General features: G+C 39.0%; 1 protein-coding gene across 1 annotated transcript in view; it reads left to right on the forward strand.

Annotated features, from left to right (window-relative positions):
* Window positions 1-8505: 8505 nt before the first annotated feature.
* The window catches only part of vegfc.S (vascular endothelial growth factor C S homeolog), a gene marked incomplete at its 5' end in the record, with an annotated part of 84200 nt that continues 65460 nt past the window's right edge, over window positions 8506-27245 (forward strand). The window contains 1 exon segment of the mRNA NM_001095814.1: window positions 8506-9079. Within this exon segment, the coding sequence (NP_001089283.1) occupies window positions 8963-9079 (117 nt within the window).

A 27245-nucleotide genomic window follows, 5' to 3' on the forward strand; every position in this document is an offset into this window, starting at 1 on the left:
TCTTTATTTTCTAGTGTTAAGTAAGATACCAATTATAATAATAATAACATAATGTTGTATTCGACACACTAAACCACTAACACATCAATGAGTCTCACAGTTTTAGATACTTTATTCTTTCTGTCATTTAAACAGATGTTTGGAAAAAGAGTTCTCATGAAAATAGTCCCGTCACTGACCTTGGATTTGTCTATACACATTAATCATTTCAACACTAAGGTGTCTTTCTTCTAACTAAAACCATTCCAATCTAATAAACCATCTTTCATAAATTAGTTATAATTGCAGTCATACTACTGTTGAATTTTCTAAACTCCAGGTGTAATTATACCTGAAATAATACCAAATAATAAAGGTGAGGCCAAAGCAGGGGTTGTATACCTCCTACTTACTCTGTACTTATTGTCTGGTAAAACGTAGTTGATATCAGCCATGCTGATTGTTTAAAATTCCTTTATTGATAATGATGAGGAAATAATTCTATATTCAATCTCTTGATATCCCTTCCATGATAAAACATCCCTGTTATAGAGCTAAGAGTTACCAGCCCCTCAGTTCCTTGTTATGCTGGCCATTAATTTACACAAATTAGTAGATACTTAACCTGAGGAACTTTATTTAAAAAAAAAATATTAGAAAGACTGCTGTAGCAAAAACTAAATTTAGCTACATGAATAAATAACTTGTTTTGTGTTTTATGACCACAGAAATAGAATGGCAAAACTGTACTCATATTTTGCCTCCATGGTGACGCATCACCATGCACCAGTTGGCATGGAATTAATCACACTACAGAAGGGATTTGGGTAGAATAATTAAGGCAAAAAAACTAAGAACCTAGGACACCTAGGTTAGACACCTTAAAAAAGGCTTACTAACACATTAGTAGAAGTTCACTCCTTAATAGATGTACTAAAGATTTACAAATGGAAAACCTAAATTAATAAAGACTCAATAATTCCCCATCCTTTTTGTTTTTAAGAAACATCAAATATTATTGAGTATTGAGCTTAACTATATATATGCATATGCATTTCAAACGCTCTCATATCTCACTGAGCTCTGTAGTTTGTTTTGTGCTCTGGCATCATTAGTGAATTTTAGAAGCATTTACGTGCAACTTATATTGATAGCAACACAATCCTACTTGTGTTTAATGTTAAAATGATAAGACTGTGTGCAAAAAAACCCTATTCCTAAAAAAACCCAGGCCCCAAACAACAGATCCTATTCTGGTTGAAAGCGTTGTCGTGTGGAGGATAGCATTGTTGCTTTTCTCCACTGGGGTCCTAGGCTAGATTCTATTAGGGAACTATGTGCAATACATTTGTATATCTTCCCAGTGCAAGCCTCCTCCCATAATCATAAAATATGCAGGTAGGTAAACTGACTTTGACAAAGTTGACCTTAGTGTGAGTGTAAGTTACATAGTTAAATTAAATTGGGTTGAAAAAAGACAAAGTCCATCAAGTTCAACCCCTCCAAATGAAAACCCAGCATCCATACACACACCCCTCCCTACTTTCACAAAAATTCTATATACCCATACCCATACTAACTATAGAGCTCAGTATCACAGTAGCCTTTGATATTTAATATTAGTAGTAGGGACCTCAGATTGTAAACTCCACTGGTGACTAATTTATATGATAAACAATCTCTGCAGTGGGCTCACTCCAAAATGGAAGCTTTGGAGGGCATTTGTCTTAGGAAATTCTTTTCCATGGGACATATATTCTTAGTAAAATTCCATAAATTCCATTAATTGTTAGTCTGTGGTAATATAGTAAAAATCATCCTGGGTCGCTTCTCATTTAGCACTTATTGCACCCCATGATTTACTGCAAACAGATGAGTACGATCACACTTTTACAACATAATATAGTGGAGGAACAATGCAACATAGTCACATCTGCATGCCAGACTCTACTACCCAAAGATTGTGGCAATTTGTTTCTCCTTAACTTTCCTCTTTATCTATCACAATTCTTGTGCCAATTTACATAAAGTCAATCACCCAAGAAACTTCTCATAAATTACAATAGAAAGCTTTTAATACAAGTTACTTTGGTAAACATAAAGTAAATCTAATGCAATTGAAGAGCTTTTCAGAGAACAAGAGAAGTGTCATCTTAAGGTGTAAAAATGTTAATGTTTAATCACTGAGCTGTGAAGTTGTGCATTTCACTCCATGAAAAGCCTGCACTAGCAGATACATTATAACATTTTAAAAAATGGTTTTGTAGTGAAACTTCTGGCATCAGTAATGCTAACTTTTTCAGTTGCCATTTGGAGTCAGGAAAGGTGTATCTTCATTTGGTGCAAACTAGACAAAAGCTACAGATGAGCCTTTTTTGACTACCTTTGGATGGCTGGAGGTTAAGTAGTTTTTTAACACAAGTATACATGCCATACTGTATTATTAGGGGCCCATTTACTTAGCTCGAGTGAAGGAATAGAATAAAAAAAACTTCGAACTTCGACCATCGAATTGGCTACTTTGACCTTCGACTACGACTTCGAATCGAACGATTCGAACTACAAATCATTAAACTATTCGACCATTCGATAGTCGAAGTACTGTCTCTTTAAAAAAAAACTTCAACCCCCTACTTCGCCACCTAAAACCTACCGAGGTGCCATGTTAGCCTATGGGGTACGGTCCGCATAGGCTTTCTATCAATTTTTAGGTCGAAGAAAAATCATTCGATGGATTAAAATCCTTCGGATCGAACGATTTTTCGTTTGATCGTTCGATCAAACTATTTGCGTTAATGCCTTCATCTTCGATATTCGAAGTCGAAGGATTTACATTCGGCAGTCAAATATCGAGGGTTAATTAACCCTCGATATTCGACCCTTTGTAAATCTGCCCCCAGGTGTTTCTGCACAAAAGAAATCCACCTCATCTGTGTACTAACAGGCCTATGCCATGCCTTTCTCAATGATTTTGGGCAGAATGAAGTGGATCAGATACACCGGCAGAGAAATTGCCTAGCATTACATTGCCCTTAGAGGCTGATTTACAATTGTTTGTGATTAAAAAACACACACACAAAATGTGTGCAGCTTTTTTTCACAACAATTTTAAAGAATATCTGCAACAAAATACTTACAGACAGGAAAATACTTACAGACAGGACTTTGACTGTAAATTCCACTGGGGCAGGGACTGATCTGAGTGATATATAATATCAATAAAGACTGTGGAATACGTTGGCCCTTTATAAATAATTCCAGTGCACCAAATCCAGTATTATGCTAACATTTGGTTAAATCCTATCACTTATTGCAAGATTTCTATTTGTCTAACTCCTTAGGGGGCTATTTATCCCCTACATCTTCTTTCAGTGTTTTATTGCTAATCTTACAGCATTCTGTTGCAAAAAAGTCAGTTTGAAAAGAAACCAATATTTGTTTTAAATGTAAAGTCACCTTCGGCACTGGAACCTTTTCTGTGTTTTGGAGTGGAAAAAAAGAATTTAGAATTAGTAAATGATGCAAACATCTCTGGGGCATATTATGAAAGTGTTTATTTCATTGACACCAAAAAATAAGTACAGTGTGGTGTAACATTAAATTTCTATTTATAAAGCTGCTACATTAGCATTATTCTGGGCTTCTGCTTTTTGTGTAAATTCCAGTGTAAAGGTTCTGGTTGCACTTTTTATAAAAGAGACTTGCATTGATTTCTGTGTTTGTTTTTACTTGCAGCTTCACTACTGCATTAACTATTTTCCAATATGCAGTATTTTACACAAAAAATATATTTCCATACAACTCTTTATTCAGCTGCAAAGGGAGTGTGTCATTGCATGACAAAATGGGAGCATCAATGGGATCCCTCATGGTGGGTACATTTTTGTCACTGCATATTCATTGCAAAGGAGATCTAAACCCAACAATATTAATTGATGCAAACTTATGCACAGTCATCCTCTGAGCATTTTTGCAATTTAAATTCATTTTCCACATTATTTGTAGTCTTTTCTGAGATATTAGTAGCTTTAGACTGTTATTAGCAACCCTAGGGTTGTTGACAAATGCTCTCATTTGAGCAAATGACTGGAATTGCCTAAAAATCTAAAAATGAAGATATCTAAAACAGAAAATGAATGTATCTTAAATAAGTGTTTAGCAAATTTGACATCAATTCATTTTTTTTCTTTAACGCTCGCTTTTTGCCAACCCCAAAGACTCAATAATCACAGATAAAATGATCAGGATAGATTAGTGTTGTCCTATAAAATATAAAAACAGAATACTGATAAGATGTGTAGGGAGTCAATAATTGTATTAATGTGTGTTGCACTAGGTCCCTAAGGAAGCCTGGCAGTGATATTTCCTCAAGTCAGTTGTCATTACAGGTTACCCTTGTATCAGGGGTACTTTGCACCTTGAGTGCAGCACATCAAAAAAGACTGAACCGTTGCTTGGGTTATTAGGACCATGTATAGGTACTGCTTACCTTTGTGAATGGTATATAAGCATAACTTTTTTGTTAGATAAGAAAGTGTGACAATGTAACTTCCCCAAGACTGAATTTTTTTTCTGGGAAATTCTAATTTGTTTGTGCTAAAATGTGTGGAAAGAAAAAAATGATTGGCAGCTAAAATTCCAGTGAGACATTGTAACTTGTTTGGTGGCTTACTTATCTAAGAGGCACACAGGTCACCTTGGTTGATATGGGTGGCTTGAACTTTCCCATAACTGGTGATTTTGTCTGAGGAATTTTACTTGCTTTTGTGTCTTTTCTGGATGGACCTAAAGGATGGACCCACCCGAACCTTGGGTTGTTTTTAGACAACAATGCTTTCAGCTAGCCTTTGGTAAGATTTCTTTATTCATGCCACTGAAGTCCCTCCCCCAGGCCCGAACTGGCAATCTGTGGGTTCTGGCAAATGCCAGTGGGGCTGCAATAACATGCCATAGAAAGTCACTATTTAGTGGGCTGGTGGGGAGCTGATTGAGCCTCTGTGTATTTGGAATGCCAGGTCCTATTTTGAATCCCAGTCCAGACCCCCCCCATCCCATTCACTCTTGCTCTCTGCAGCACATTTCATAAAATATTTGCTCATGTCGTCCATGAAGCATGATTAAACTGCCCAGTCTAAGTACTCCCTATTAATGTATACATGATAGCATGTTTATTAGACAGATGTATAAGCAAACATATCATGGTTAGACTAGATTAGACTACAATTGGCATGATTGTTAGCAATCGCCTTATCAATGTAAGATGCCCAGCACACAGCTACCCTGCGGTAAAATGCACATCTAGATATATAAGCAATTTTATCATTTTGTGGATTTAAAGTGATACTCCCAAACAAAAACAAGTGCTTACCGCAGCCCAATTTTTTTTTTTTCCAATTCAGATAAAAGAAAAGCAGCTGCTGGTAGTGAAGGCCACTCTGATTGCTGTTATTGCCATTTCTCTTGGGCTATATTGTTTCCAAGCTTCAAATTCAGCATTCATCACTGGTATCCTTATCTACTTATTTCTCTAGTATCTAAAATCTGATTATTTAAAAAGAGTCTTTAGCCAACATTTTATAACATTCTATTTTCCCTTCCCTGTAAAGCAAGGCAACATGAATACATAATACTTGCCCCTGACCCCAGTCTCTGTGTTTTTGTTTACACTGATAAAGAGTTTATATAATTGAAACATTAAATACTTCTGGGGGGTTTCCTTGTAAAAGCAAAATTATAAAATATGCATGTGCAGGAGGATATATCTGTGGTTAAGAAAGAATTATGTGGGATTGTCTGGCATTAGTAGGGGAACTCAGCAGGTTCCATAGTTTTGCGCATGCACACGTAATTCCTAGCCTCTCTGCTAAACAAAAGATGAATCACAAGAGAGATGGACACACGGGGTTAATGCCTATTTTAAAAAACACTGAAAATAGAAAGTATTGTGGACATACAGGGAAAGACATACACACATTTATTTTTTAAATGGCATCTACTGCATTCTGTTAAAGTCTGTAATTTCAGGATCCTATAGGTCTCAAATCTGAAATTTCATGTATGCATATCTACAAGTAACTACCTAAATAATGATAACCACAGACATACAGAATAAGATGTATAAATTTGGATGTAGCTTAGGTGCAGCCATGATCTACATGTTTATAAAAGTATGGCTCTGTGTAAGTGCTTCTCCCATAGTGAGGTAACAGCACTGAAAGTGCTGAGTTATAATGCAATTGCCTAAAGGAGAGCAAATAACCAGTTGTTACTTTATAAAATGCAGAGGCAGATATATTTATTTGAAACCATGAGCTAGGTAGGGTGTACTGAAAATGGTTAGTTGTAAAGGAGAGGAACTGCCCATGTCAACAGTGAAATCACTAACTGCAAAGGAAAGGGGAAAGAGGCAGGGCCCACAGACCCATTATTCTGTTCTAGTTGACTGCTCTGGTGATAAGCAGAACTTGCCTCCACAACCCAACACTCTGTGGCACTAACTATTGGTCAAATAAAAGTCTGGATGTTCATAGAGAGATAATGGACAGATTACAACCACACTGTCTTATTATCTGGGCATTTATAGGCAGTTGTGGGCCAATTCAGACCAATAATTCTTCAACACTGGTCCTTATGTAAAATGTTCATCTTTCAGCCAAGAGTAAGTGAAGAGGAATATCTCTGCAGCTCCTCTTCAAAAGCGGCTGTTCCCATCAACCAGAACAAATAAAACAATACAAAGTCACATTACTGCCTTAATTTCCAAACTGCTGCCTGGTAAGCAACCTGATAAGGTTGATATGAGTTTAAATTCCTGGCACATAGCAAAATATTTGCTAAAGTATTTGTGTGCTTTGAGCAGCTGGACTTACTTCTTTCATTCAGCCCCCAAAGTTAATTGGAGGCCTAATAATTCAATATAAAGGTACTGAGCAATATCAACTGCTACTACTTGATAAAAGAGGCTAATTTATTAAAGGTTGCAATCATGGGAACAAGAAATCTCATACTAGAAAAGCATTTCTCCTGCAGATCGATAAGTTTGTTATATTTATCAATTTTCTTACCTAAAATACTTGGGAGCCGTATGCAAATACGTTGGCAGTTTTCCAGCCAAATTGGGCTTCTTATTTAAAAGTACACACTAGCGAAGGTATGTTTTGGGCTACTTTATGGGCCTTTGGCTGGTTTGTACTTTGGAAACCAGCCAAAGTTTTTTCTTGGCCTAATGTGCCAAGCCTACGTCTTCCAGTGCATGCTGGGTAATATAGTTTTGGTTTAACAAGTTTAATTTAAGACTACAATACCCAGCATGCAATGGGACTGACTTGTGTAGAAGTCAGGAGTTACCAGATTTTGGGCTCTGTACCCCAGTCTCCCATTCTTGCATTTTCCAGTGAATTTTACCAATATTTATTGAAATTGTATTTGTATTAGGGCCTTATGGGGCCCCCATACTTCCTGGGCCTCACTCTGTAGTTACACCCCTGGTGATGGGTGAATCTGTCCCATTTGCTTCATGGAAAAATTAGTAAAACTGTGAAAATTTGAAAAAGGCGTATTTTCACATATATCCATTTATTTATTTATTTTTACTTTTTTGGGCTACTTTTGAAGTGCCTCTTGGCTAGTTTTGGGCTGGTTTTGTAAATGACTTAGCTGGTTTGGAAAATTAGACCTGGCAACCCTGCATGCTGCCAGGCCTGGATTTGTGGAAAGGCCACCAAGGCATGCTGCCCAACCACACCCACATTGGTTCAGAAACACTGGGGATGCGCAGGAGATACAATGTTTTCCCGTGCGCCAATCCCCATTTCTCCAAAAATGTGTGCGAATAAAGGGAAGGGGCAATATCGGGCTGATCCGATCGCGGGCCCTAGGGCCCAACGATAGAATCATAATGCGTCCGATACGGGCGGAGTGGTTGATGGGATCGCATAAACGCACAGATGCGGCCGCGATCTGACGGGATTTTTTAACCTGCCCGATCAAGATGGCCAGATATCGATCGGGGAAGCCGACAGATGGCCCCACACATGGGCCAATAACCTGCTTACTCAATCAGCAGCTTTTATCGGCCTGTGTATGGGGGCCTTTAGATCGCAGAAACAGTGGGATTTTTTATTTCTTCTTCGTTGTGCTGTCACAGTGGAAATATGTGGCGCCTCGGTCCCCTGCAGCTTTCACTAGTGTTTATTTGAGTCTGTGCAACATTGGTGCTGGGATAGATCCAGTCGGCCCATGTAGATTCCAGACCTAAGGACAGACTTAGTAAGAAAATGTACCTATGACATATCAAGGCCCAAAAGTGTTCTAACTCCATGGTGAACAACCATAGACACCAGTAGTGACACATAGGCAACTTTGTGGTTTGGAAGTAAATTATTAGCGCTCTATGATTTAGCACTGACACTCTGGGCACTTGTGAGGAACTAGTAAAGCCCTGCAGCAGCTTCCTGAAACTGACAAGGAGGAGTGTGTGGGCGGATTAGAGGAGAGCGGGGGCGGAGAGAAGTGTAGGGTGGGCGTGGTTAGTTTGCCTCACACGCTTCTTGTAATAGTCTCCTGCGAACTGCATTCGCTCTGCGTGTGTTTGTATGTGTATGTGTATGTATGTGTGTGTATGTGTGTGCGCTCAGCACTGACATTCCCTGATGCCAGACAGCAGCAGTGCAAGCGAGACAGCCTCCCATAGCAACCACGTGCAGCCACCTTTCTGAGGCAAAGGCTTCTGCATCAGTCAGTATTTGCCCATGTTGCCACTGAGCAGTTGCCCCAGAGCTTCATGCAGTGACCGACACGGATGTCCAACTCGCTGAGACAAGTTTTGCTTAACTGGCAGCAGATCTCTGCTCACTGGCTGGGAAGAGGCTGATGCCCAGGTTATTGCGGCGCTGCTGCACCGAGTGACGATTTCCCGGCTGCCCTTTGTGGGGAGCGCAGTGTGACTGGACTGTGCCACTAGAGCCTCATCCCGTAGGGGAAAATGTACTTGCTGGAGGGAGCGTTACTTGTACTTTACTACACAGTGTGGGTGCAGCCGGGTGCAGCTTATGAGTCGGGACAGGGCTATTACGACGATCCGGAATTTGGTGACACACAGGTAAGGACATTTGGGAGCAGTGTCCTTGGGGCAGTAACTAAGATGCCTCTCCCTTGGCAAGTGGCACTGCCCATTCCTAAATGACTCTCTCTACTGGAAATGGGGATAATTGGCAACAAAGTACATTTTGTGATGGGGGGGTCTAAATAAACCCCCCCCCCAAATATGAATGAGCTCTTCCTGTTCATGAAACAAGTGTGTGAACCCTGTTTTATACTGGTACCATTTATTTCCCCTACTGCAATGTTTTGACACCCTAATGCTTTTCAACAAGAAAGAAGAAAAATGGTGTGTTAAATGTCATATATATATATATATAATATGTTGCTTGTGTTGTTGTGTCAGCCCTTTAAAGTGAGCATTTACCTTCACATGCACGCTGTCTGCATTGTTTATGTGTATGCCTATAGAGTATACAGATGGGGATACCAAGTGCCTTCAGCCTCCTGGCTTCTAATGAACCGCAAGTCTCAGTGGCCTTTAATGGGGCAATAGATTTATGTGTAACATCAACAAGTTGTAGTGCCACGTACAGTAAATGTCATTTTCGTATTGAAAGTGGTTGGTTGTCATTCTTGTTGCTTCATGACCCTTCAAGGAGAAGGAAAGGTTAAAACTAAGTAAGCCTTATCAGAAAGGTCCACCTAAATATACCAGTAACCCCTCAAAGTAATGCTGCTCTGAGTCCTCTGAAACACAACATTTCTTTCCTTCTATTGAGTACACATGGGCTTCTGTATCAGACTTCCTTTTTTCACCTTAAACCTCCAGGGCTTGGGCTTGAGCATGCTCAGTTTGCTCCTACCTCCCTCCCTCCTCCCCTCCCTAATCTGAGCCCAGAGCTATGAGTGAGCAGGGATAGACTCAGGCAGGAAGTGACGTCACGCCAAGCTAATATGACAGCTGCTATCCTAAACAAACAGAGAGCTCCTAGAGCTCAGGTATAGTAAAGCATTCTGCAGTATAAATATAGTGTTATAGTTTGCACTACTGTGGCTAATCTATTGGCAATAAAATGCCTCCACAGCTTACCTTCTCCTTTAATTGCTCTTAGTGTTTCTTTGTACCATGCTACGGAATATGTTGCCACTTTATTAACTAATGAAATCTGAACACCTTCATGCTATTGTCCCTTATAGGCTTCTGGCTTCTTCTGGCCTGACAGGTTATTAACATTCCAGATCAGCAGGGAACAAATTGTGCAGCTCCGCACAGGGTCACATTGTTTTAACCTTCTCACTGATATGAATAATCTTCATTCCCCTTTGTGTATGTTTTTTTTTTCTGTCCTAGCAGTCACACTTACAAGGGTATTTAGCCCATCTGGAAGCACATAGGTTAATATGGATTTTACTGCATCCCAAGAATTCCCTTGCTCAATGCACCAGCACGTGTTTTCACTCACATCAAGCTTTCACAGACAATTTGTTTTTATAATCAGAAAAGCTTTCCGTTTGTGAAATGTTCAGTGAAAAATGAAATGCTGGTCAGGGAGAGCAACCATTTATCCACTGAGCAGAGGACTGCACCACAAGTGTGTGTTTGGAGGGGTGCATCTTGTGTGGCATTGTGGCACAGTTTGTAGTGTTTTGCTTGTGCTCCACTTATGCAGACTCCCAGATAGGGGCAATGTTATTATTACTTAATTACTGTTATTTAAACAAAGCCATGCTGAGATAATGATATTTATTCAACTGAACGGGAGCTGTTTTCTAGATTAGAGACTTTACAAACTGTATCTCTTGCTTTCTTTCATTTGGTATATGTTTTGTTTTAGTTGCCAGTAGTGTCCCTGATTTTAGGAGGAACTTTCTTAAAAGCAGGAAACATTATTTTATTGATCTCAGCTCCTTGCTAACTTTGATCAGTGTTCTCCAAATACTTTCAAGTTGTTAGACTGCTTGTCTTAAGCTGGCCATAGACGCAAAGATCCGATCGTACGAATCAGACTTTCCCATCTCCCGACCCGCCACTAACCATTCAGATCAAAGTCTTACCAATGCGATCAAATAAAGTAGTAAAAGAACAGATCAGCCAATATACTACCTCTGACAGCAATCGTACGATAGTTATGTCTGATAAAGCTAGTCACAGTCTCCCACTGAAAATCGTACAATCGGCAATACATGCAGAGATATTATCGGCAAACCTGTCCAAACGACCGATCTCCGATTCGTGCGATCGGATCGTTGCGTCTATGGCCAGCTTAAGACTAAGGGCAGACGGGCAGATTCGGGGAATGCGCTCGCGGCGCTTCGATTTCCGAAATCGCCCAAAGTTGCCTCGGAAACTTTGGGATATTTCGGAAATCAGAACGCCATGAGTGCATTGCGCTGGTGTTTTCTCATTCAAGCAGGCGGAAGGCAGGAAGAAGGCAGTTCGGGGAGATTGTGGCCCCGCAGAAGAGGCGATTAGTTGCCAGGCGACTAAATCTCCGCGAATCTGCCTGTTTGCCACTACCCTTAGAGAACATGCTCTCAATGGGTATTAAATACAGGGAGCTTAGTGCAACATGCTGTATGTAACAAAGTAAGCATTTGTAATTATAAGAGCATCCTTTGCATGCAGTACTAACAGGACATAAAACATGGAATTGCTAAAATAGTTTTGGAGAATCCTGGAAGTTATCATTCCACAGCTGGTTTGGACAACCCTCGTTTAAATCTTTTCAATTAGATATCTGTGTAAATTGCAATGGAGGGATTTTATGTTGTAATGTTTTGTGTGGTACTGTTGCATGAGATACATTGCACTGTTGTCGATATACTTTGTACTGTTGCATGAGATACTTTATTTTGCTAGTTTTGTCCCAAATATGGGTAGATTATAAATCAGCTTTGTCAAAATGGGTGCCTATTTGTAGGTAGTTTTAAACTGAATAAATGCATTTGCGATCTGTCTGAGTGAAATGAGTGAGCTGGTGGATAGCAAACACTATTAATGTATTGTTGAATGAATTATGTGCATCTCACATAAGATTTATTTCTCTGGCTGTGGAGATATATGCTGTTTTAGCCTGACCTCGATCCATTATGTATTCTATTCAGCTAAGTGGCTGCGAATTCAAGATAAGACATGCATTTCCTGAGGAAATTTAGATTTTTAGAATGGATTAGGTGACAAATTTATATAATATATTGAGACAGACTATGTTCTTACTTTCTACTTGCAACCCATACTTTTTTTTCTATTTGGAACATGTTGCATGATCGCAGAAATTATTAGCCAGAAGCAAAATAATTTAGTGACAGGCCGAAGACTGGGCCCTCCGTCTTGTCATCAGTACCAGCATAAAGAATGTATCTTGTGCTCCTTGGAAGCAAGAATGTAGTCACTTGAGCAATGGAAATTTCAACAAATTTGGATTACAATACTGATGATGTAGTAGAACCAAGCCTGAGGATTTGTCCAAGTTCTCTGACCCCTGCTCACATTTTTAGCAATGCTTCCAAAAAAAGCAGTTTGACATTTTGCAATTTTATTCTTTTTTGGCAGATGTTCGTACCTCTGATCTAAGGTTTGATTGTCGTTTTGGTAATTTCAAGGTTTCACATGATTAATATTTCAAATAAAATTAACATGGAAGGGCAATATACAGTGTTTTTTTTATGTGTTTTTAAAAAACAGTTCTCATTCTTTCTTCAACCTCTAATAAATGGCACTGAGCTCTCCATCATGAATTACTCCAATTTCAGGCAGTTCAGCTAAAGGTAATGTGCCAGCACTTGGCTTACATGCTGAACCTTTGTATTTTTAGCAGGAGAGTATCTCTGACAAATAATTATTTCTCCAAAGGGCCAATTTAATAAAAAGATAAAAGTTTGTGTTTGTGCCTGAAATAATGTTTAATGGTTTGTGATGTAGAGCAGTTTTGGAAAAAAATAAATATAGAGTCTGGAAACTTTACTCTCCAAGCGGCAGCCCTGTCAAGCTTTATAGCTATCTTTATAATAGACCATTCTCACTTGAGTGGTCTGAGTTACTTTGAAGCCAACTTTACATATTACTGTTGTAGAAATGATAAGAAAGCACTCTAGTGCATTATTTGAATACATTAAGGTTTCTAAAGAATAGAAAAAACTTTGTCAGGGGATCCCTGTGGTGTATAATAAAAAGGGCAAACTTATATTGTTACAATTACTTATTTGCTTATCTCGAAATTGTTACAGAAGTATCTAATTTTTGTTGCTCTTGCTGTTCTGGGCTCTGGCAAAAGCCAATTAAGTTAGAAACTTTGTTTCTTTTTCTGGCTGTACAGTGCAGAGAAAAACGGGACTTTCCAGTACAAACAAGGGACTGAGGGTTGAGCTGTCAGAAGAGTGACTGTCCCTCTAAAACCGCAACAGTTGGGAGGTATGACACATAGTGGCAAATGCACTAACGTGTGAATTTTCGCCAGTGACCGATTCGCCATACCTCGCACGACATCGCCAGATGCAAATTCGTTACCACTAAGCTAATTCACTAAAATGTGAAGTTGGGTCTCAGCAGCCGAATGCTGGTGAATTTTCGCTAGCGTTACTTTGGCTGGGGGAGCATTTCTTAGCGAATTTTCGCTAGCGTTTATTTTATGCTTAGGTTAATCTGAATAGGGTGGGTATCTAAAAGTCATATGAATGTCTTTATTAGTAATGTTGGTGCAAATCCTTGAAGTGGCCACTATTTCTAACACATGTCCAATGAGCCATAATAAAGACAGAAGAGATCCTCTAATGCCCTAGACATTAGCCCACCCTTAAACAAATGTGGCATGCCCCTCAAATTAGTTTTTTAGTCAAAAATTGTTCACACATAAACCTTTCATTGTTCGAACTTTTGAAAGGAAAAGTCACCAGCATTTTACGATATGTCGCTAGTGTCGGCCACTTCACACTTCAGTCAATCTGCCCCATTATGTCCTTATAGTATACTGAGTGCAGAGGATATTTTTTTTTGTCTGTATGAGTTCCAGTAACCTAAATTTAATGTGACTTTTACTGGTGAGGTGGTGTGGAAGTAGAAACAGATAAAGTAGTTGAGTAGGATTAAAATGTGTTAGGGGTGTGAGTATACCACAACCTGCCCACCTATGAGGCCCACTAAAGGTCTCATTAAGATCATTAAGGAGGATAGGCAAGCTATCCTGAAGGTGGTCAAGCAACATGGATTAGGGGCAGAAACCAGTGCAAATTTTGCATCCAGGCCCATATGGATTTTGTTATGTTACTGGCACATGCCTTTCTCATTATTGAACCATTTGAGCCATATCTATCATTGCCAAAACAGTTGCCGCTATAACATACTGTGATATTCTTAACAATTTTGTGCTTCCTAATTTGGGGAAAGCTGTTTCCTCTTCCCATTTTGATAATAACCCCGTGCATAAAGTACAGTAATTTAGAATAGGTTTGCAATGATGGGAATGGAAGAACTTGTCTGGTCTGCACATAACCCTGACCACAATTCAACAATAAATTCAAAGCAACTCACAAAAAAACAATGTTCCCATATCTAGTAGAAAGCCTTCCCAAAAAAGTAGAGGGCAAAGAGCGGAAGATGACATGTTACACAGCCTAGTGTAAACATAGTTTTAACAATATAGTGCATGGCAGTGAAAAAATAAAATAAAATAGGGCCACGGATGGCCCAGCTTAAGGGCAAAGAGACTAATGCTGGCGATGATTCGCCAGCGTGACGTCATTTAGTTACTTCGCCGATTTACTAATGGGGCGCAGGCATCACTTCATTAGCGAAGGAGATAGACGCTAGGGTTCCTTTGCACTCTAACGCGAGATGAACTCTGCAAATTCAGTAAGATGCGGATTTTACTGCCTGTTACCTCATTCGCCAGACTTGCCATCGCCAGCCCAGACCAGGCGAAGTGCAATGGAGTGCATAGGACTTCCTCAATTTTTAGGGCGTAATATTTCTAAGTTCCAAAAAACGCTGGCGTCTTCTCCTTTTTTCTGAGGGATAGCCTGCAAAGGTCCATAATAAAATTGTTTTGGGTAAACGGGTTCCCCCCTCCATTTTCTAACATGTGGAACATAAACTATACACTGGGCTCATGTGTAGGGCATTATAACAATTCTATTTTATTTATTAAGGTTCCCTGGACTTGTGTAATGTAATGTATTTGCTGCAACATATACGTCCATGTAACTTAATAATTTCCCGCCGTATGCAAATTAGGCAGTGCTACCGCATCTTCGTTTTGATTGCCAAAGTACCGCTAGTGAAAATTCGCCATCGTTCTGCGCCCTGGACACAACTTTGCACTTTAGTGAACTGTCGGAGTCGGAGCAAATTCATGCCTGCGATGGCTGTGAATTTTCACTGCTTAGGGAATTTGCCCCAAAGAGTCTACCGTTTTACGGGGTCTTGCTTACTTGCTATGGAGGAAGGAGACTTTTAATTTATTAAAACCAATTTTTTCTATCCTTTAAAAATATAGCAGCAACATTTTACACTACAGGTTTACAAAGATTGTTCATTAGTCACATTTACATGCACTTCGGACAATTTTATTAGGAGCCAATTTAGCTGCTAGCATGTGAGCACCCTTTGCACACAGATATGTAGTTCCCAGGTTAGAATTGAACCTAGGATTCAGCACTGCAAGACAGCAATGCTAACCACTGACCCATGAATCGTAGTTTCAGTGAGACAGAAATATTGTAAAAAAAAAAATGATGCTGCATTCTGACTTCAAGACTGAAGCATTTCAACTGTTTCAGAAAAAGTGCAGTGAATTCTGTAATTACCACAGTGCCTGGATCTTTTTGTTGTTTTTTTAATCACATATGTAAAGAAAAAAAATGACTGAGCAGGTGCAGTGCAATACTGTAGGGAAGTGGTTATGAGAGACAGCACCATCTTGTGGTTGAAAACCACTATCTATACTATGCTCTCAGCCTTCTGCCCCAGATGAAAGAAGATTCGAAATTCCTTTGTCCTTTGTTTCATCCATTTCTCTTTTTTTGCTCAGAGCAAGGGATAATTGCACAGAAACATGTGTAAGTCATTTGTTAAGTGACAGCACAGTAGTGCTAGTTTAGTCTTTATTGACCTAGCAGCATTTTTTGAATAAGGATACCTAGAAATAAACATGACACTGAAGAATCAGTCGGAAACAGTCCTAAATGCACTGTCCTTTTGTTGGTTTGAACTATGAATCCTGACTTTTAAGGCTAGCTGACAGTTGTCATTTTACAGCTAGTTGATCTTGGGTAAAGCCCTTCTATAGAATGTATAATTAGGTGGATGGTGTAAGATTTAGTGCATTGCAAATAAGAAGAAAAAAAGAGGAGCAGACACACCATATCAGCTTTTCAATGCTTTAAATAAGTCTTGAATTTTACTAGGAGTGACCCTTTTTTCTTTTTTTATATTTGTGGATTTACTGCCTGATGAGCCATGTGGCCTGGAAGATTAGCACTAGCATATACATTTTCACTGTTTTGCTGGTAACCCTGGAAGTCCAATTTTTGGATAAAGTGCCATTTTCCAGCTCCCTCAGAGAGGTTAAGTGCATTCTTTTGCTCACGTACATGTTTGCTTTGAGGGAAGTTCCATTCCTCCTACATTCTGTTTATCAAATAAATCCAAAGGAAGGAGACATGTTAATGGTAAGGATGTTATTAGTTAATTGCTGTATTTAATTCCAGTTACATCCTGTATGGATATATGGAATGAGTGCTACTCCAGGCATTGAAAATGAAATGAATGCAACCATTAGAGGTACAGTGTGGGGCAATTTCTTTAATTTCTTTTCAATGTCTTTCATTCTTCATTTTGTGGACCTCAAAGACCTGCTTTGAAGTAGAACATCTTGTAGACTCGTTGCTTACTAATTTAAAATACAATGTGCTTTTAAGTCTAGTTCAGCTTTAACTGCAAATGCTCCTGGTTCGCCATTGCAACTAACAGGTGGCAGGGCTATGTTAAGGAATGTGGGTGGTATGGTTTGGTTAGGTTAGGAGCAGGGTGGAGATTCTATGATATGTATCACTTTCCTTGCCATTTAATAAAGAAAAAATGGTGACTTTATGCTATATTTACAATTAAAAAAAGAATAATACTGGAATGTGATATTTTATTCTTGTTTCTAAGAATTTATACTCAGTTTTACCCTATTATCATGTACAACCAATGTGCCCAACACCTGTGTATAAAGGTCATACAAACAAACACATTGTATAAATGAATAAATTGTTTAATATAGCCCAGATATAAAGACATCTATTCTGTTCACCCACTTTTGAAGGGACAGTAGCGTTTGTGTTTTCTAGTGGCTTCTCCTTCTGTGGTGGGAGCTGGGATCACAAAAGGGTACAAAACATTAATTTACAAAGTTTTCTACAGGTGTTATTTTTAATAAATTCCTTTCTAAAACCACAATTTCTCCCTGCCATACCTAGAAGAAGGAAGGGAAAGGAGGGTAAAAGAAGCTTAATCCAGGCTTAATGGAAATTAACTTCTGATTTTGCCAACAATTTACCACACAAGTTAATAATAAACTTGTAAATTCCTCAAGGGGTTTGTGAATGTTTACAAACTAAATACAAAATATGTTTGAAATATAAAAATAAAATTTGGTATGCTTTGAAGTTCAGACATAATTTCATCTTTGAATTAATTTATACAAGATGGGAAAAATGGGAAATGGCCACCCCTTGCTTGGCAAATGTCTGTTGTACCAGAATATGGAATTGTAAAAAGTATTTATGATAAAAAAAGTATTTTACACATGGTAATCATCATACTTCAGCCATTGTTTGGCCATTCTATGTCTGTATATGGTGTCCCGCAGATGACAAACAACTACGCCTGTCATTTCTCTAAAGACAATGTCTATGGGCTCATACATGTATATCTTGCTTGTTGAAGTGAAGTGAACATTGCAGAGAAGATGTGCTTTGTTTCAAGCATCACTGTAATAAGCAACTTTAGCATTTTTGTCTAGGTGTTAAAATTGATTAGTGAAAACATGGCTAGTAAATGTCTTTTTGGGCAGTGTGGTTTTACTCCTACCATCAGTGTGCATGTAGCATAGGCAAAAATAGAATGTTTTAACAAAACACATTTCGACATATGAGCTATTCCTAATGTTTGTCCATTCTGTTTTTCATACTATAAGGTCAGTGGGACATGTGGAGATCCTGAGTGGATTTACAACCAGTGTCGCTATTTGTAAATTGACCCCCCCCCCCAAATTTAATTGAAAAGTTGATGTTCTTATTTCTCAGCAGCCAAAACAAGACAGTGATACATGTCTGACAAGTATGAAATAAAGGGGTATACATATGGAAGGCTGAAAGGATAGTTTATAGAGGAGAACTGTAAAAATGCTATACATGTGAATAGAGCTGTGGCTTTCTCCTGGTATACTGTCTGCCTATTGTGTTTCAAAATATTTGCATCTTTGTACATATCTTTATTTTACAAAAAAATTTAGGAAAGCATTTAATACTACTATTAAGGAAGATTAAAAAAATCAGAAAGTGGCAGTAGTGGATTTTAGCAGCCACAAAATTCACACCGTTGGCACAGTGTTATTCTGTAAACTCACACTGATCAGAATTTCAGACTATTATTCAGAGCTTATAGCTAGGGTTGCCAGGGGTGGGGCAGTGACATTGTGGGTGGGGCTATGACACAGCAATTGCCCGACCGCTGTGTCAATCTTGGAGAATCCTGCCGATTTTCCTTACTCCTGCCGATTTTCCTTATTTGGAAAACTGGGCAGGAAGTTTTGACCTGGGCAACCCTTCCAAATTCCGGGCTGTCCGGGTCAAAACAGGACAGGTGGCAACCGTACTTATAGTACGCAGCATTTGAGCCTCATGGCTGAATGTTAGTTCCTGAACAAACAAAAGTGCTAACAGTAAGAACCACAGAAACCCTTAATATCAACTGATTCCCTCTAGTGGCTGGAGGTAACCACACCACATCTTCCCCTTTCAGCCTGTAAAAATAAGAAAGATGAAGAGAAAGAAATACTGTAACATTAACTATTATAACATGCATACACTTATTTTTTAAAGTGAACTGAAAGTCTCAGAGAATCTAAAATGAGAACTTTAGCGTTGTTCAAATAGAAGCAATGGTTTGTGAATAACTTGTCCAGATGAAGTTACTTCACGGCTGTCTCACTCTTGGCTATTGTTTGACAGACTTCCTGTGGCATTCATTCCCCCAGAATGAGGGTGTTCTTGTGTTGCACTTGGTTTCACTGACTTGGGCAGAAGGTTCTTGTTCCTCTGGAAATGTCTGTGATTCCTACACAGGGTCTGCCCTGTACCTGTATGAACCATGTACTTTGGGCTCAGTCTCTGAATCACATTGGTGGGTACGTTTGGGACTTTGAATGAAAAGTCTTCTATTGTCACTCAGGTGGAAGTTCTCTGGAATGTTTAGCATGAACTTCATTTCTCTTGGTTCTAAATTTAAGCTTTTTGTACACCACTGTTTCATGGTCATGACCATGGCCATGGTTGAGTAGTCTGAACTCTAGTGATAATCTGACTCCCCAAACAGAAGTTCTGCTGTAGCTATTCCTCAGCTTTATGGAGCTGCACGGTAACCCATCAATGCCAAACAGGGATCTCCATGCATTTTGAGTATAATAAAAATCCTGCTTCTGTTAGAAGTATAATCTTGATTTCTTGCAGAATTTAATAAATGGTGCATATATGGTAAATATTCACCAACTATTCTGTGTGCACACACTTCACTGCCTTCCCTGGCTAATTTAAACTGTGGTCAGTTGTGAGCATCCTCAAGTGAAAGAACAGAAGAAAAAAAAAAACAGACAAGGGAGAAAGGTTTGCTTTTAATTGCAACCCAGTCGATTTGGGCTTTCTCCCTTTCATCCTACTTTGTGGAGTGTTATTCCTTATTTTTCCAGTTTTATAAAGAAAAATGCATGCTAGCATTTGTAAGTTGTATTGGACAGCGCTGTTTTGTTGCATTGGAAACTGTCTTTATAATTCTTTTAAGTTTCAAATAGTTTTAAGAGTGAAATATTGTGCTGAAGCATGTGCTGAAAGAAATCATACAAAACATCTTCATAGCAGCTGTTGACAAAAAAAAAATCACTAACTTCTGCCAGTTATTTCATGGTATATATTTAACAGATGCATTCATAGTAAAATTGGAAGAACTATTTTTTTGTTTTATTTTTTTTTGTCCATATCATTATATTTGGGTTGACAAGAAACCTAAGAAAAGAGAGTAGAAGGTAGTTATTGGCCAGCGGGCTAAGAGGCTGATTTATGAACATAAACTGTACAAGTGGGTTGTGTGGCTTTCCTCTGCTTTACTGACCATAGTGTGTGTAAATAGGGACAGCAGACTGTAAGCTTCACCAGGTCAGGGACTGATGTAAATGATGTATAATCTCTGTGATGTGCTGCTGAACATGTCAGCTCCCAACCATTCCCACCTATGGTTTTAAATAAGCTCACAGGGACTCGGCTGTCTTGCATTTTTTATAAATACAGCAATTTTCTATTGCCCCTCTTTCCTTGTATACTATCTCTAACTGTGCCTAAAGACAGATTGGCTCAGATTGACGGTCACTCTTTATGTGCATTAACTTTACACTGTAATTCCTTGAAATTAAGTGTGTGGTTTAAAATGGTTTAATGCACAAAAGTTCCTATTTGTAAGGGTTACTCACCGCCACTCCGGAGAGACAAGATGATGGCGTCCAGGGATCCCACATGGCACGTTCCGTTGCCAATGTGTCAACCGTGCGCAACGTCTCGACGCCAGCGTCAGAATGGACGCAGTGTCTTGACACCAGCACATCAGAATGGATGCAACGTCAGGATGCCAGCGTCATGACGTCATCACGCCTGTTTGGCACCAAAGAGGCATATATAAGAAACTTACACATTCCTATCATTGCCCAATTATAGGTTCTACCTTGTGTGTTCCTTGGTGCGCTTTATTCTTGATTATTACTGATTCCTGTGTTTGACCTCAGCCTGTTTATTCATCTTTGAACCTTTTCTGCCTGCATTGAACCTTCTGCCTGGACTTGACTATTCTTCTGCCTCACCCTTGTCGGATACCTCGAACTGTGTTGGACTGGTGTTTCCTCCTTGGTCCGCAACTTTACCGGAGCCTCCGGGCCCTTACACTATTAAATTGGTGTGTGAAAAATCTCACTGGGGATATTGGACAAGTGTCTGATTTCTCACACTGCATTTCTTTGTTTATCAGTGTAGTCAGCATTTTTAACTATTGTTTTGCTACACAACAAAAGCTAACAACATTTTTTTTTTCCTTTTTTCCTTTTTTCCTTTATTCTTGTTCCTTCAGTGCTGGTAAGCTCAAATGCATTTTTCCAAGAATCTGCACTTTCGTAGCTAATTGTCCCGGTAATAACCGTCTGGATTTTCTTATCATCTTCCAACCTTTCCTACTATTCAACTTCCCACTGTTTCCCTACTTGGTCATAAATTAATCTCTCAAGATTCAAGAGCCTGATCATATCAGTAATAGGCAGGGGTTATGTGAGCCCTGGCATCATCATTTATTTATGGAGGAAAACTGTAATCTTAGCTTCTGTGTCCTTAAGGCATCTGCTTATTGACACACTGACCCTCTAATGATCTTAATCTAATGTACAACAGAGCGCTACCAATCATCACTGGGGGGGGGGAAGGAGCATGAAAATAGCATTACTAAAGATGGGTTGTTGCAAACTTAAGTGATGCAGGTGTTTAGGGCATGAAAATGAATCCAGATACCCATGTCTTTCATGTAAGGTCAGGTTTTAGTTAGAAAAAGGCTATGTTGTGGTCAATTTTACATGGACACTTTTCTTGTCATGTGTAAAAAATAAATAAAAGTGCAACAGCAGGGAAGCTTTTCTAAGTGTAGTAATTCATTTACTTCATTTCTGCCGCCCTATCCCCACCCAAAATATGAAGTGATGGGCGAATTTGTTCCGTTTCGCCACGAAATGTATTCGCAAGCGGCGAAACGCGAAGTTTGCCATGAATTCGCTCCTGGCGAATAAATTAGCTATCACTAATAATACGCAGTTACAATAACTGCATATAGAACTCTCACAGTATCTGTCCATATCCTTCATTAACAGATCCTGTTAACGTCCAGCCTCCTCCGTGTGTTCACAGCTCTAGTTTACTCCGTCTTTATTCTCATAGCGATATTCAGTCAGTTAGAGAATCCAGATTCCATGCCCAAGAACTCCGGGAACAGTTCTTTTTTCTCATAGACACAGACTTTTTGAGTTCTTTTGTCCAGTGCGTTTCACAGACACCGGCCAGCTTTGACTTGACCTCATTTCCCATTTTTATTCTGTCTGTGATTTTTATTTCTCCCTAACCTCCATACATCACTTTATTAATTACCAAATTAAAACTACAACAAATATTTACACCTTAAAACACACAAAACATGATACATTATTCATTATATGAAGTAGCCCATAAAATTCACATAACATAATATGTTATTATAAAATTATAAAAATGACCTTATATTTCATGCTGCTTATATCAGTTGCATTCATAATATAAAAGATGCCAGATTAATATCTGCATTTAATCCATTTGGTACCATATTTTTAATGTACATATCCAATAAGTCTCTCGTTTTCTCAATTTGTTTAATCTATCTTCACCTCTACTATTTCCCTCCACTTCTTCAGGTAAAGTTGCTGTACCGTGTTAGCCAGTAAAAATGTAACAGGGCAACCCTTTTGAAATAAAAAAATAACAAAAGTGGTATAAAGGTAATACCTTTATTGGCTAACTAATATAATCATAGCAAGCTTTCAGAACATTTTAGTTACTTTTTCAAGCTGATTACAATGAAGCTGTGGTGTTCTCTGGTGTATATACAACATTCAGCTCATAGGTCACTACTTTTATACCCATGATCTTTAACCCTTCCGGATTTCCATCATGGAATTCCTTACAATGTTTCGATAATGTGTGGGTCTCTAACCCTTTCCTTACGTTTCTTATGTGTTCTGAAAATCTGCTTTTCTAGTGGTTCTTCCAATATATTGCAAGCCACATACACATTGTATCAAATCTATTATAAATGTGGTGTCATAATTTATCCATCCCCGTTGGATCCAAGTATTCACACGTTCTAATGTTTTCTTAAAGGGATAGTTCATCTTTGAATGAACTTTTAGTATGATGTAGAGAGTCATATTCTAGGATAATTTGTAATTGGGTTTCATTCTTTATTATTAGTGGTTTTTGAGTTATTTAGCTTTTTATTCAGCGGCTCTCCAGTTTGCAAGTTCAGCCACCTGGTTGCTAGGGTCCAAATTACCCTAGCAACCATGCATTGATTGGAATAATTGACTGGAATATGAATAGGAGAGGGACTGAATAAAAAGTAGCAATAACAATACATTTGTAGCCTTAGAGATGTGGTAAGGGGTCAGTGACCCCCATTTGAAAGCTGGAAAGAGTCAGAAAAAGAAAGCAAATAATTCAAAAACTATAAACAATAAATAATGAAGGATAGTTGAAAAGTTGCTTAGAATTAGCCATTCTATAACATACTAAAAGTTAACCAGCGGAATTCATGGGCGCCATCTTCTTCTCTTCGGTAATCTTCGGAATTAGAGAGACGAAGCGGCGCATTTACAGTTGGTGTAATTTTCTGTTTCTCGGCAAAACTCACGAAAATTGTCGAAGCGCCGGTCTCATTCCTAAGATTTCCATAGCAGCTGAAGATGGCGGCCGTGAACTCCACTGGACAGAATCTGCACGGAGGGGTAAGTAAAGAGTTAGGGCCATTTGCCCGGAGGGGCAGCTAGGGGGGAGGAAGGAGGGGGGTCTATGTAGGGTAGGGGGGTTGGGTTTTTTTTTATTAAAGGTTTATTTCTCCTTTAACCCTTTCCCTGCCAGCCGTTTTGTCCTAGATGCGAACATCTACTGCCAAGCAGTTTTTAGATATTTTGCACTCTTTCACTTTAAGGGCCTTTCCTGGGGTGGTCTTTTAGTTAACCCAGGAAAACAATATATTGTTTTTTTCAGGACAACCTGAACTTTCACAATATGCAAGAATTTTGGTGTAATTCTACTTCTCTAAAAAAATATTGGATTCTAAGTGTCAAATAAAATGAAAAAAATCATGTTGCACGAAGAACAATCACATATATCAGAAACATCATTCATTTTACGTACGAGAACACAGCTGATTTAGAAAGGTCTATGTCTCCTGAACGCGACAATACCAAATATATATAGTTTTATGGAGATTTCTCACTTGTATAGCTCAAAATCTACAAGCAGTACACAACCAAATTTCCAAAGCAACACTCCCCAAACGGCATACTTTTGATTTCAAGGCCAAACATTCCACTAACAGTAGGTTTACCCAAGAAAACTACCCATTACTAGAAAGAACAGATTCTGGTGAATCAAAAATGGGTAGAAATATCTTTGTACTCCAAACCACCAAGTTGCAATTGTTTCCTAAAGTTATAGTGTTTTATAGAAATTGGTGAATTTTTTGAAAAATGACCTCAAAGCTTCCACTCTACAGCAACATATCTCCCACACATCATTAGGTATCAATGTAAAACACCCCAAATATAAAATCCTGGGTCCACTGAACAGTTTGATGCCCAATATGAATAGATGTACCCAAGCACGTGGCATAGGAGGCCCCAAAAGGAAGACCCCCCGTTTGTTCTGTAATTTCAGATACTGCAAAATCAACACATTTACATCGTTTTGGGGGGCGGCAAAGGTAGAAAACAGTACGTTCACCCCAGAAAACCATATATTTTCGGAAAGTACACATTCCCCTGAATCTAAATTGGGTATGCATGTCTTTCTACGCCAAAGTACCAAGCCGCAAATCATTCCTAAATTTGGTGATTTTGGGGACATTTCCAAAAATGACTTCAAAATTTCGACCCTGCAGCATCGTATTACCCACATACTTTTAGGTATCAAGACAAATCACCCCAAATATGAAAGCCTGGGGTCCTCTGAACAGTTTGATGCCCAATATGTATAGGTGTACCCAAGCACGTGGCGTATAGGGGCCCCAAAACGAAGACCCCCATATGGTCTGTCATTTCAGGTACTGCAAAATCAACACATTTACATTGTTTTGAGGGGGGCAAATGTAGAAAAAAGTAAGTTCACCCCAGAAAACCATATATTTTCGGAAAGTACACATTCCCACGGATCTAAATTGGGTATGCATGTCTTTGTACTCCAAAGTACCAAGCCGCAAACCATTCCTAAATTTGGTGATTTTGGGGACATTTCCAAAAATGACTTCAAAATTTCGACCCTGCAGCATCGTATTACCCACATACTTTTAGGTATCAAGACAAATCACCCCAAATATGAAAGCCTGGGGTCCTCTGAACAGTTTGATGCCCAATATGTATAGGTGTACCCAAGCATGTGGCATATAGGGGCCCTAAAAGGAAGACCCCCATATAGTCTGACATTTCAGGTACTGCAAAATCAACACATTTACATTGTTTTGGGGGGGCAAAAGTAGAAAACAGTAAGTTCACCCCAGAAAACCATATATTTTCGGAAAGTACACATTCCCACGAATTCAAATTGGGTATGCATGTCTTTCTACGCCAAAGTACCAAGCCGCAAATCATTCCTAAATTTGGTGATTTTGGTGACATTTCCAAAAATCACCTCAAAATATCTACCCTGCAGCATCGTATTACCCACATACTTTTAGGTATCAAGAGAAATCACCCCAAATATGAAAGCCTAGGGTCCTCTGAACAGTTTGATGCCCAATATGTATAGGTGTACCCAAGCACGTGGCATACAGGGGCCCCAAAAGGAAGACCCCCATATAGTCTGTCATTTCAGGTACTGCAAAATCAACACATTTACATCGTTAGGGGGGGGCAAAAGTAGAAAACAGTAAGTTCACCCCAGAAAACCATATATTTTCGGAAAGTACACATTCCAACGAATCCAAATTGGGTATGCATGTCTTTCTACGCCAAAGTACCAAGCCGCAAACCATTCCTAAATTTGGTGCTTTAGGTGACATTTCCAAAAATCACCTCAAAATATCTACCCTGCAACATCGTATTACCCACATACTTTTAGGTATCAAGACAAATCACCCCAAATATGAAAGCCTAGGGTCCTCTGAACAGTTTGATGCCCGATATGTATAGGTGTACCCAAGCACGTGGCATACAGGGGCCCCAAAAGGAAGACCCCCATATAGTCTGTCATTTCAGGTACTGCAAAATCAACACATTTACATCGATTTGGGGGGGGCAAAAGTAGAAAACAGTAAGTTCACCCCAGAAAACCATATATTTTCGGAAAGTACACATTCCAACGAATCCAAATTGGGTATGCATGTCTTTCTACGCCAAAGTACCAAGCCGCAAATCATTCCTAAATTTGGTGATTTAGGTGACATTTCCAAAAATCACCTCAAAATATCTACCCTGCAGCATCTTATTACACACATACTTTTAGGTATCAAGACAAATCACCCCAAATATGAAAGCCTAGGGTCCTCTGAACAGTTTGATGCCCAATATGTATAGGTGCACCCAAGCATGTGGCATATAGGGGCCCTAAAATGAAGACCCCCATATAGTCTGTCATTTCAGGTACTGCAAAATCAACACATTTACATCGATTTGGGGGGGGCAAAAGTAGAAAACAGTAAGTTCACCCCAGAAAACCATATATTTTCGGAAAGTACACATTCCAACGAATCCAAATTGGGTATGCATGTCTTTCTACGCCAAAGTACCAAGCCGCAAATCATTCCTAAATTTGGTGATTTAGGTGACATTTCCAAAAATCACCTCAAAATATCTACCCTGCAGCATCGTATTACACATATACTTTTAGGTATCAAGACAAATCACCCCAAATATGAAAGCCTAGGGTCCTCTGAACAGTTTGATGCCCAATATGTATAGGTGTACCCAAGCATGTGGCATATAGGGGCCCTAAAATGAAGACCCCCATATAGTCTGTCATTTCAGGTACTGCAAAATCAACACATTTACATCGATTTGGGGGGGGCAAAAGTAGAAAACAGTAAGTTCACCCCAGAAAACCATATATTTTCGGAAAGTACACATTCCAACGAATCCAAATTGGGTATGCATGTCTTTCTACGCCAAAGTACCAAGCCGCAAATCATTCCTAAATTTGGT

Source organism: Xenopus laevis, chromosome 1S, assembly GCF_017654675.1.
Source record: "Xenopus laevis strain J_2021 chromosome 1S, Xenopus_laevis_v10.1, whole genome shotgun sequence".
In the NCBI taxonomy this organism is placed as follows: domain Eukaryota; kingdom Metazoa; phylum Chordata; class Amphibia; order Anura; family Pipidae; genus Xenopus; species Xenopus laevis.